We start from the raw sequence: 11821 nt of genomic DNA, 5'->3' as shown, positions 1-11821 counted from the left end.
ACTTCCACACTAGCTATAGTTAGACAAATAGGCTAATATTCTGCCGAATTTACTATTAGTTTACTGAATTGATAGGGCGGTGTATGTTAGGCGGTGAAAGTGAATATGGGTGCGCTCCGCTCCTGTCTTGGTAACCCCACTGTGCTATCGCGGGGGTTGATAAGGGGGGAGTTCCGGAACGACGCCGCCGCGACTAAGAAAGCGGGGTCACTCATGAACCTCCATCATAGCATCAGCGACCTTGTTTCCTTCTATCCCTCATTGTCTTTCCTGGAATAGAATTATGAGCTCTCTACCTCTTCTCTCTCGCGGTGCTAGCCACCCTCGGGTTCATCCTCAGCGGTCGCGAAATGGGTGTCTGGTTTGCAAAAAAAGAAAGGTCCGATGCAATGAGCAGAGACCCCAGTGCTACCACTGCCAGCGCCTGAATCTAGAATGTGTGTGGAAAGACACCGTACAGCAGCGACCACCACCGACGAATGCGGCAGCAGGAGATCCCCCGGGGATTGACGCCACGTCATTGGAGGATGACTGGCTGTCTCCTTCTGCTGACCTCTTTGACTTCGCACAATCCATGACGGATCCCCCGCCGGGATTTTCTTTCATTGAAGATATATATCTTCCCGACTTTGGTGACTCTATTGTGCCGGGACTCGCCTTGCATGAGCGATCTACCGACCTAGATAGCCAGGGTTCACCTCTTGCAGCGGCACAGTCCCCACCACAGTCCCTGCCACAGTCCCTAGTTACCAATGTAGACGAGGAATACTCGCTACTATTACATGCGACGCCGATTTTAGATCCTGTCGAAAACGGTCCGATATGTGCTTCTCTGCGAGCACTGTTTGACAGTATGGCAACCTCATCTCCTATGGTTCGTTATGCGATGGCGGCGTTCGCCGCCGTCCAGTTTTATACCAGGGGGAAACAAGTGGATTATCAGACATACTACGATAAAGCTGCAAATGAACTATCAGCAAGATTTCACAAATCCGGGGGAAGCCTGGCAGTCAACAGTAATGAACTTAGATACGTTCTGACCACTATCTTCTTTCTTACATACGTAAATGTCAGTCTATTGAATCCTTGTGGATCTATTGTTTACTTTCGCTGACCATTTCTGGAGTTTTTAACTGGCCGGCTGGATTTAGCCTACTTGAATCTTGCAAAGGCGCATAAGGCGCTGCAGACGTCAAGCAGGGGTGCCCTGGGCTCTTTAGGTTCGTAGAAGAACGTTCTCGCTAACCTAATTCTATTCGTGCTAACAATCGCCCCATTAGAACAGAGAATCATCTCTTGGATCCGATGGTCAGATGCCCGGGCGGCACTGACTGGTGGGGAAGGACTCTTGGTAAATGATACATCTGGAATTTATCCATCCAGTCCAAGTCCCCCCCCAGACTCCGGGCCGCATGAGGTTATATATGACATGCTATGCCAGCCCGGGATCGCCTTCTTCCAAGAAGTCCAGACCATTACGGGCCGCATAGCTAGAATTGCCCATGGTCACCGCAGCCGAGGGAGTGTGGAGGACGAGACTGAAGTGATGGCTATTGCGGCCGGTATTTTGAAGGATCTGTCTTCTATATATGATACGAGGCCTGCGCTTATGGATCATGCTGTATCAGGAAATATCAATAGTGACACTCTCGCTGGGCCACTCGCGTCGGTCATCATTCGCTCATACCGGACATATCTTGCCAACTTTTACGTCTGCTACATTCACCTCCATAGAGTCGCCCATCGCCACTTGGATCGTTCGAAAGCGGTGGATACAGCGCTATGCAAAATTAAGGAAATAGTGCATCTCATGGTCAACAGTAACGAATCTATACCAGTTAATATGTTATGGCCGTTATTCCTATGGGGTAGCGAGGAGGACGATTATGACGAGTGTAAATGGCTCCTTGAGACGATTCGTAGTCTCCAACATGTTGCCAGCAATGCGAATATGACGGCGGATGTACTACAAGAGATTCAAAGAAGGCAGCGAGAGGCAGGGACCCGCGTCGATATTCGGTCTGTATGCTTAGAGTTGTTCAACGTTAACTTTGCGATAATTTAATGTTATCCCTGCTTTTTGAAGTGGGAAATCTCAAACAGGATGAATTTCTTTCATTTTGCTTATCATCTACCGCAAAAATGATACAGTCTTTGATCGCTATTTAATTTTTCAAATACAGCTCCTGCTCGAGCGCGAGAAGCGGCGCGACGTACTTCTGTACACGCTCTCTCTTCGCCGGATCGTCAAACTTGGGGAATGGTCGGCGACAGTCACGGCTCGACTCCGGATAGCCACGCTCCTGTGCGATAATCCACTTCATGCCGCTGACATCGGACGTTCCAATTCCCCATTCAGGTCCGGAAACCTTCTTCTGCAGCGCAATCGCCTCCGAAAGCTTTCCAGCGTTGTAAAGATTATAAATTTCAATCAGGACCTGCGAAATGCGTTAGTAACCGAAACTAGCTACCTTGGTGGTTGTCTGGACTTACCTTTGGGAACAGGTTTACAACACCTGAGATAGTACCTGCTCCTCCACCAGCCAACGCAGAGACAATTAAGTCGCTTTGTCCGGACACAGCCGCGAATTGACTCGGCGGGTTCAGTGCTGCGACTCTCGTCATTTTTGAGATGTTTCCGCAGGTCAATTTGACACCACAGATGTTCGGGTGGGCGCTAAGTTTCTCCAACATTTCCGAGTCTACATCCAGCCCTGACAGCAGATTCGGGAAGTTGTAGATTATAATGGGGATTGGGGAGCGGTCGCCAACATCCTCGAAGAAGTCGACGATGGCCTTCTTGGTCATCGACCAGTGGAATGTGCTCGGTACCAACACCAGGGCAAAATCGGCGCCGTTCTTGTGCCCAGTTATAGTCTGCTCGAGAATGTCTCTGGTGCTGCCGCCTAAGCAGCCCACGGTGATGGGGAGATTTGGGTTTCCGTTTGCCTTTGCTGCCTCACGGGTCCTCTTGACCAACTCGCCCTTCTCGGCCAAAGTAAGCGCACACGATTCACCACTTGAGCCGGCGACAACAACTATAATAAATCAGCTCTACTCGTCTAGTAATAGTGTTATATCATGCGGAAGCAAACATACTGCCATGTACGCCAGCCTTGACCAAGTACGCGAGATGCTTTTCTTGGGTCGCCCAATCAATCTCCTGTTGTTCTCCCTGAAGGAAGAATGTCACGGTAGGGGCGTGGATCCCCGGAGGGTATGATTTTAAGGCAGAAGCCATAGTTTAAGAATATAGTATATATGTAATATGTTTGGATGATAGTGGTTATTGATTATCTACGAGCAGCACTGCATCATATATGTAGTCTATTTACAATACTTCCAGTGCTGTATATGCGCAACTTCCTTGGACCCGATGGTGGTGGTTATCATATTCCCGATGCGATCGGCTTTTAAGCGATCGGATGGGGGACAGTGCGTGGGGAAGTCATCGCTTCGGTTCACACAACGCAGGTCGCGTGCACGACAACTTGATGACAACCAACCCGCCCCCGCGGGGTACACCCAGTTTGTGGGCTGATTGTACTACTCACTAGTGACGCGTAATCGGTGGATGTTAACGGGTGGATGTTTCGCCACATGGCCCTTATCACCACACCTCCATGGGTTAACCGTGCATCCCCTTCCTCCGATTTCTATGTCCTATTTTGGTAGCCCATCCATTTGACTTGGAAGAATAATTCAATTCTCAAACATAAAAATGGATATTGGCACCAGAACAGTTCATATTGCATTTCAATGCTACACTGTAACATCTCCTTGGTCGGAATTAGATAGAAATTACGCAGAATGGGGCGAAGACGGTGCCAAGTTCACTCCAGCATTCTTAAGATTACAGAACCCAGCCACATACAGTATTGACCCTGGGCTTTTTTGCAAGTACTAATTAGGCAATAAAGTGGATATAATAAGAGTTCGGTGATTCATATTGAATGTAATAAAAGTAAATACAGCGGATATATTTCTCGCGCCTCCCACTCCTACGAGTTCCTGCCTCGTCCAAATCATTCCCATCAGTAAATATACACAAACTCATCGTTCTGCTTATCCGTTAAGTCCATGGGCAATATCTCCTCAGCCAGCAAGTCCCGAGTCTTCCCATCAGTATGAACTTCGGTTGTCATAGACCGATCAACAATAACGCCACTCTTCCCGTTTGCGATTCTCCTCTTCACCTGTTGCTTGTTCAGGTATATCAGGAGGAAGAGCTGCAGCACGATGACCACAATCATGGCGACAAAAACACCAAGAACACCCGCAATTCCGGGGCGATATTCTGGCTTCTGGTCTGCGCTAAATAGAAGCGGACCGATAAGGGCTCCAGCAGACGAACCAGCCTGGTATAGCGAGAGAGTAACGGATTTCTTGGTCTCTCCAGCAGTGTTTCCGACGACCCACACGAGAAGTAGGGGATTCGCTGCAAACAAGAAGGCCGTGAGATAGTACGCCACGAGTAGCGCTGGTCGATCCGATGCATTCCGGTTTAGCCCGTAAAGCATCCCAGTTCCAACCACCACAGGTAACATGAAGCCAAGCAGGATAACACCCTTGAGCTTCGCCTTGTTGGCTACCCAGCAGGAAGCGATGATCACGAGCGTTTGGACGGCTCCGAAAGGAATGTTCAGCAGCAATGTCTGGAATTTATCGAACCCAAAGCCAGTAATAATGAGCGGCCCAAAGACACTCGTCAAAGCCGACCCGAGGTTCGGCAGCATGGCCAGCACAAGCCACAGCCAGGTCTTCAGGTCTAGAGCCGCTTCCAAAACGTGCGACCACTTAAACTGGTGGAAGTCTTCAACACCAGTATTGTTTGTCCGAAGGCGTTCGATGCCTTGTTGGCGTTCCTCCTCGGTAAGGAAACGGGCTGTCGCGATATCGTTATCCAGTTTCCAGTAGACGAATGGAGCCGTTATAATAGTGACAAGTCCACAGAAAAGGAAAATTCTGCGTTGATATTAGCAAGGTATTCATGGTGGCCGGTGGATGGGGACAACCTACATTTGCCACGGATACAACACGTTGGATACAATACGGCCAAGGCCATAAGACAACGCAGAAGACACTATCGTCGATATACCATTTGTGGAATACCAGATAGAGACTCTAAATGGTTGTTCGACACGACGGTACCACTGGCTTGTGATGATCGCAAATAGAGGCATGCAGCCGGCCTCAAAAAGGCCGAGGAAGAAACGGCAGGCGATCAACCCAGAGAAGGAACTACACGCAGCCATAGATGCTTCCGCAATACCCCAACCGAGAATCAGAATTGGCATTAATGTGCGATGCGGCACCTTCACAATCAGCCAGGCCGAGAACGGCTGCCATGCTAACTGCGCTATTGGCGAAATCGACCCGATTAGGGAATACTGATGACCCGTGAGGTTGGCATTCTTCGCGAGATCGAAAACCGCCCCAGTTCCAAGGACGGCCTTATCCAAAACTTGCAAGAAGTAGACCCAGGTCAATAGAGCCAAGATGACTCTATCAGTTTTTCTCCTGATTCGAGTATTCTAGGAGAGTTCAGCGAGTTTCTTTGATGGGGTATGTAATTAACATACGTCTTCTTCTGTTAGAGTGACCGGCATCGTCTCTACCATCTCTGTAGCTGGCTTATCTGAATGGGTCGCTGAAGGTGCAGTCGATTTCGCATCCCCTACGAATTGAATGTTTTGATCAGCCATGATGGCAAATTGTGCCCTTCGTATCCGTCGATGAATCCAATCAGCCCAATGGTAGGACTGATATAATTTTAGGATAATAAGGAGATGCCATTTTGCAAAAGGAGAATCCCGCCACCTTATATATGTACCCCACAAAGACCTAACACCCACATGGCATACGTCGAGTAGTCTGGGGAAGGACCCACATTCGATAGTCAAGATAGTGGCTGCCGATCGCTCCTTCTTAAAACGGCAATATTGAGGGGAACTACCATACTAAAAACACGGTAAAATCCGTACCCCAACAATCCGCTAGTTTTACTTGCCACAAAACAAGGCCAAGGAACGAAAGATAGAGCTGATAATATGATTACAACTCTATTTCTAGAGTAAATACAAGATTTGGCTGCCTCATTAGCGGGTTTTAGGACGCTAGAGCCCTCGGGAGTGGTCCGGCTCTTGCATTGTGAACTAACAACAGCAACTCGAAGATACGGTCTGATAAGCATGTTCGCTGCCCATAAGATAAACTTACCATAGCCAGTGGATTCGGTATTGGTTATCTTATCGACTTCTGCGACCACTGTATATGAGTCCCACTGTATATGTTTCCATTTACATTATCGGAATTCCATTCCGCTTTATCTTGCCGACGGACGCGTCCCGGGGGGCAAGGGCGATAGCGGCGGAGGCTCTCAGTGTGGTGGAGGTTCCCAATGCTACGTGGTAGCCGACCCGTTACCCCGTCTTTCGGAACAAGCTTGTCGTCGAATCCAGGTCCCCATATTATGGAGAACATGTGGTCAAGTTATAATGACGTATCTTCCGAGTGGCGACGCTACTGAGCCGACCCTGCAATTTAATTGGATCAAAGTCTATCTCGGACAATTAGCCTGTCGGCACCACCATTTAGTCGGTTGCTTAGTTGAATTTAGCGAATCCCCTCTCTTTCCTAATGTAGCAACTATATCCACCTGCGTGTGAGCATGTGAGGAGAACGTGGATACCAAAGAGTGGACATCGTTTTAATGCCCAAGCCATGTCGCTGGTAAACTTCAAAGATAAGCGTCGGCAAGGGGTTTATAAACCCTTGATATCTTTATCAAGGGATAAGAATTCAGACCTATTGCCCTTGTTGTTCTACTGATTTTATGCTGATAGAGTTGGCCGCTTTTTTAAATCTGTATCACTTCGCCTCTATCTTCAGGTGGTTGGCAACACCTAAGTTCTCACACAATCAATATACTTATCGAGATATCGAGCTCCCGCATACCCCTTCCCCATAACAAAGCTACGGCGAACTTCAAGCCATGTCTCACAACGACAAAGACCCTCAAATAATCGGTTATGCTCAACCATGGATTGTTTCGCCAGGAGAGCCAGTTGATATTAAAGTGTGTTTATCATTGAACGAGACATGTTTCCCAAGCTGACTCTTCAAGATTTCATCCACCGAGAAAAACTACTCTCATCGTTTAGTACGCCTCATCCAGGGCTATAGCGGTTCTACTCATGCCCCACCAGTCAAAGAGGAGGAGATAACTGAAGTCCCTTCGGGAAATCGCGATGATGGCTGCTATCAATCTGCCTGCTCGGGATCCCATGCTGTTATACCCTCCTGGTCTGAAGCGCATTGTGCAGCTGAAGAGGGCTTTGAAGTAGACTGTCATGTGCAACCATACTTGGTTGACGTTGACCATTGCCAAACAATCATATCGTGCCTTGACGCAAGTTCTAAAACCGGATTTGCCGTGGTTATAAAGGATTCAAAACTCGAGTTCCTTATAGGTACTGGCAGCAACGTCGATGTGATCCGGAGTCAGTACCCTATCAATCGCTGGCGTTGGCTCCATATCCGTATGAGCCTCGTTGGGAAGACGATCACTTTGAACATCCGGCAATTGAACCGTCTGGCAGAGACTGCCCCTTCTGCAGAAGAGACGACGCATAACTTGTTGGCACCGATCTCTTTAGGGTCTAATGCCTTACTGTTTGGTGCGGGCATGTTCGAATCTGTTGACAAGCAGAGCTACAAGCCGGCATGCTTTTTCAATGGCCGACTTGACTCCCCTTCTTTTACGGCGACAGGGCCAACGCCGCGGATATTAGCCCAGTATGACTTTTCTCGCGATATTTCAAGCGACTCTATTGTCGACGTTTCTGGAAATAGTCGCCACGGTGCCCTCGTCAATGCACCAACACGAGCCGTGAAAGGATACAACTGGGATGGTTCTCAGCCTGATTGGACTCATGCGACCTACGGGTACGGAGCTATCCATTTCCATGAAGATGATCTAGACGACGCGAAATGGGGGACGAATTTCTCCATCACAATTCCATCAACAGCTCGCTCAGGTGCATATGCCGTTGAAGTCAAGTGTGAGAACGGCGTAAGCGACATGATCACCTTCTTCGTTCGTCCCAATCAAAAATCTACGGCACGGGTGGCGTTGGTTCTGTCAACTTTCACATATCTTGCATATGCCAACGAACGGATGTTCGACATGTCTAGATCATCAGCAATGACAACCCCTGATGGGGTCAGCATTGCAGATGAGCACGAATATTTTAAGGGCCTAGATCGGCGCCCGGATTTAGGACTCTCGGCTTACGATGTTCATAGAGACGGTTCCCCAACTGCATTCTCTAGTGCCCTTAGACCCATATTAAATCTGAGGCCTGGATACGTGCACTGGGCACTGGGCCGACCTCGCGAATTTAGCGCTGATCTTCTCATGATTGACTTCCTGGAACGCTCTGGAATTCCGTATGATACCATCACTGACCATTGTTTGCACACTGGAGGCCATCAAGCAGCTTCCCAATATACGACAATGATAAGTAGCTGTCATCCCGAATACCATTCTCTCCAAACCCTCGATGCTTTTAGCGGCTTTGCAAAGTCAGGCGGTAGCTTGATGTACTTGGGCGGCAATGGCTTCTACTGGGTCGCCGACATTGACTCCAAGCGTCCTCATCGTCTCGAAGTCCGTAAAGGTGATCAAGGTTGTCGGTCTGTGACGTTTCCCGCAGGGGAACGAATGCACGGTCTCACCGGGAACCTGGGAGGACTCTGGCGCAGCCGAGGCCGCGCTCCCAACTACCTCTTCGGCATGGGATCGTGTGCGTTCGGTACTGGCAAAGGAAAGCCTTATAGGATAAACTCAAAATATGCTCAGGATCCTGCGCTTGCATGGGTTTTTAAGGGCATCGATCCCAATGGGCCCATTGGCGAGAATGGCTTTGGCGGTGGTGCCAGCGGTGACGAGATTGATCGCTTGGACTTTGACCTTGGAACTCCAACCAATGCGATCCTCCTGGGAAGCAGCGAGCAGCATGACGATACCTTTGGACTTTTCAATGAGGAGTCTATGTTCCCAATGGTGAACACTCTGGGTTCGAACTGCGACCGCGTCCGAAGCGACCTGGTATATTATGACACTGCCGGAGGTGGCGCGGTATTCGCAGTTGGCAGTATCAACTGGTATGGTAGTATGGCCTGGGATACATATGACAACAATGTAGCTAGAATGACTGATAATGTGCTGAGAGAGTTTGTACGGAGGGGAAAGGGCCAAGGGCAGCAATTGAAGGAAGCGTAAATCTAGGGAAGAGAGAGGAAAATCTTAATTTAATACATGGTACCAAATATTTCATCGTCCTTGATGTTCACCAGTGCCCACTACCAATTGAGACTGAAAAGTGAGGGAAGGAAAGAACGGGAAGGGAAACGCGATGTTGGTGGGAATTCTGTTATTATAATTCTGGTTTGGCCTGTGCATGCCAACAACAGCTTTTGACAGTTTGATGTAGACGATCCTTTGACGGGTTTAATGATCCTCTGGGGAGATGAACCAGAAATCACAGGCCGGCCAAGATGCCAACTGCAATGGATATCCCTTGTCAACATATGGATTTCAAATTCCGTCTATACCCGACTTATTTTTCCGTTTTTATCAAATATCAAATATTTTGTCGAATGTAATCGTCGGAACCGACCCTGAGCTTCGCTCAGGGTCGGGGTAAGCGAACGGCGTTCGCGGAAGCGGTCGGCGTTCACGAACACCAGAAGGAATAAGTACCACTACACAGTAATTTATATGAAAAGGTACTTAAATTGATCAACTACTCGTAATTCTCATATCCGTCCCACTCAAACTGGCCCTCACTCCCACTCCCACTCCCAATCCCACTTTCGCTCTCTGCCTCTGGATCTGGAATTGGATCTTGATCCTCCGGAGGAATTGGATTACCATCTTTTTTATAGGCTTTTACCCTCTTCTTCCGGAGGCGTTCTTGTTTCCGGGCTTCAACTCCTGCCCGTTTGAGCTGCTTGCGGGCTTGGTTGCTAGCCTGACGAGCTATCCGGGCTTCTTTGGCTGCCTCTTTCTCCGCAACTCGCTCTGCCTTTTCAGTCTGTAGAGCTCGGGCTTCATCTACGGTAAGAGCTCCTCCGATTTGTAGGCGTAACCGGCTATTACGGCCTCTATTCTTGTGCTGGTCAACCTGCCGCTGTAGAATCGAGAGGTTGAATTCTTGAAGTTGCCCGTGAGCTAATACCGTTTCTGTACCAATAACCCAGTTGTTATATCGCTGTCGAGATGGGCTACTGAGTAGAACTGGAAGCGTCACTTTCCAGTGCTGTAATTGCGCTTCGGACTCTTGAAAAGAGGCTGGTATAATCGTTGGTAAAGTAGGAGCTGGCTTTGAATATTTCTATAGCTTTAAAAGCGCAATACTACAATCGATAGGCCATATTCCTGCCTTCTTAAATGCGTGAGTAATAGTAAGCTCTTTAAAGGTTTTCTCCCGTATCATAGGAAGATCCCTCATAAAAGAGCGTAGGTTATACTCAAGGTCGAAGTTCCGTATTGCAGTATGGACTGCTTCGCGATGCCAATGCTTATATGGCTGGAAAACCCCAACGTCTAGCGGCTGTAGAACGTAGGTAAGATGTGATGGAAAGGTATAAATGAGGATATTATTCTCTGCTGCGAGTATAGTAAACTCTGGCGTTCGGTAGCTACTATGAGAGTCTAATAGTAGTAATTTAGCGTTTGAAATAGGGGTGCTTTGCGTATGGAAAATGAAGTGATTAAGCCATTTAATCGCAAGCTCGTCGTTTGTATAACCTGATTCTGATAATAGAACCTGTTCTGTACCAACAAGACTTCTATGGTACCATGATTCCATATGGACTTTGCCTGGAATAATGAGTACAGGCGGAGTAGCTTTCCCACTCGCTGATATAGCTTCAATTACTGTAATTAAAGTACGGTTTTCAGGACTCCCTGTATATAGCTCTGTAACTCCGTGTGGAACTATAACCTTCTCACCCCCTGGAATTCCAATCTGAAACCCAGTCTCGTCCATATTCCATATGGAATCAGGCTGTATATTATGAGTAGAAACGAACTCATGATAGTTCGAAAACCACTCTTCTAGGACGCTTTCATCTTAGGCTTCAACCCGGTGTTGAGCAATAGGCTTTGTCTTTATAATATGAAAATCAGATAGCTCATTCTTAATGAACTTTGTAAGCCAGCTATAGGAAGGCGGTGGCTTCGGTCGTAGAATATAGCAAACAACAGCAAAGGTCATCTGCTTCGTAGCTCCAAGTCCTTGCTTATACTGCGTAGTGATCCATTCCTTAAGAGCCTTCGTTTGCGTAGCTGTAAGAAGCTTATTCTGGCCTCCACGGCCGACTCCTATACGATTAAGTCGAGTAATTGAGGATTGGAGCGTTGATTTTGGCACTTTGAAAATCCGGCTTGCGGTAGCAACAGATTCCGATGGATTTGCAGCAAGCCATTTACGAGCATCTGACAAAATTGGGTTTTCCATTTCAATTACACAGTTGTTGTATACAAATTACTAGCTATAGATATGTTGAGGCTATGGCCGGCGATATGAAATAGCGGTGAACGCCGACCGCTTCCCCGAACGCCGTTCGCTTACCCCGACCCTGAGCGAAGGTCAGGGTCGGTTCCGACGATTAGGGTGTAAATATTAGTGAAAATATACTTCTCAATTAAATTGGTGGTGCAGACGGGCAAATATTAGCCTTCGCTTTCAACATAAGGAACGTTATCCATCCCTTTACTAGAGTAAGGTTTTCCAGGTCTCTTCAGGCTATT

At 48.0% G+C, this 11821-nt stretch overlaps 5 protein-coding genes across 5 annotated transcripts; 2 read left to right on the top strand and 3 right to left on the bottom strand.

The window, feature by feature from the left end:
- The first annotated feature begins 159 nt into the window (after positions 1 to 159).
- Positions 160 to 3302, top strand: VE01_05064 (uncharacterized protein). The gene is made up of 3 exons (XM_018274530.2): positions 160 to 1069; positions 1127 to 1220; positions 1281 to 3302. Exons 1-3 carry the CDS (start codon positions 284 to 286, stop codon positions 2063 to 2065), a joined length of 1665 nt encoding a protein of 554 aa, XP_018131588.1. The 5' UTR covers positions 160 to 283; the 3' UTR covers positions 2066 to 3302.
- Positions 2166 to 3241, bottom strand: VE01_05063 (uncharacterized protein; the record flags this gene model as incomplete). The annotated part of the gene is made up of 3 exons (XM_018274529.1): positions 2166 to 2438; positions 2494 to 3038; positions 3100 to 3241. 3 exons carry the CDS (start codon positions 3239 to 3241, stop codon positions 2166 to 2168), a joined length of 960 nt encoding a protein of 319 aa, XP_018131462.1.
- A 636-nt stretch (positions 3303 to 3938) lies between the features above and the next one.
- On the bottom strand, positions 3939 to 5926 carry VE01_05062 (uncharacterized protein). The gene is made up of 3 exons (XM_018274528.2): positions 5583 to 5926; positions 5020 to 5534; positions 3939 to 4965 (listed from the first exon to the last, which is right to left on the bottom strand). The coding sequence occupies exons 1-3, from the start codon at positions 5703 to 5705 to the stop codon at positions 4035 to 4037; spliced, it is 1569 nt and encodes a 522-aa protein (XP_018131461.1). The 5' UTR covers positions 5706 to 5926; the 3' UTR covers positions 3939 to 4034.
- A 756-nt stretch (positions 5927 to 6682) lies between these two features.
- On the top strand, positions 6683 to 9327 carry VE01_05061 (uncharacterized protein). Its single transcript, XM_018274527.2, has 2 exons — positions 6683 to 7078; positions 7127 to 9327. The coding sequence occupies exons 1-2, from the start codon at positions 6995 to 6997 to the stop codon at positions 9284 to 9286; spliced, it is 2244 nt and encodes a 747-aa protein (XP_018131587.1). The 5' UTR covers positions 6683 to 6994; the 3' UTR covers positions 9287 to 9327.
- Positions 9328 to 9809: 482 nt separating this feature from the next.
- On the bottom strand, positions 9810 to 11528 carry VE01_05060 (uncharacterized protein; the record flags this gene model as incomplete). Its single annotated transcript, XM_018274526.1, has 2 exons — positions 9810 to 10400; positions 11271 to 11528. The coding sequence occupies 2 exons, from the start codon at positions 11526 to 11528 to the stop codon at positions 9810 to 9812; spliced, it is 849 nt and encodes a 282-aa protein (XP_018131586.1).
- Between the last annotated feature and the right edge of the window lie 293 nt (positions 11529 to 11821).

This window comes from Pseudogymnoascus verrucosus (assembly GCF_001662655.1).
Source record: "Pseudogymnoascus verrucosus strain UAMH 10579 unplaced genomic scaffold scaffold_15, whole genome shotgun sequence".
Lineage (NCBI taxonomy): Eukaryota > Fungi > Ascomycota > Leotiomycetes > Thelebolales > Thelebolaceae > Pseudogymnoascus > Pseudogymnoascus verrucosus.
Note: the sequence above shows the minus strand (reverse complement) of the source record. Positions and strands in the feature narration are given on the sequence as shown.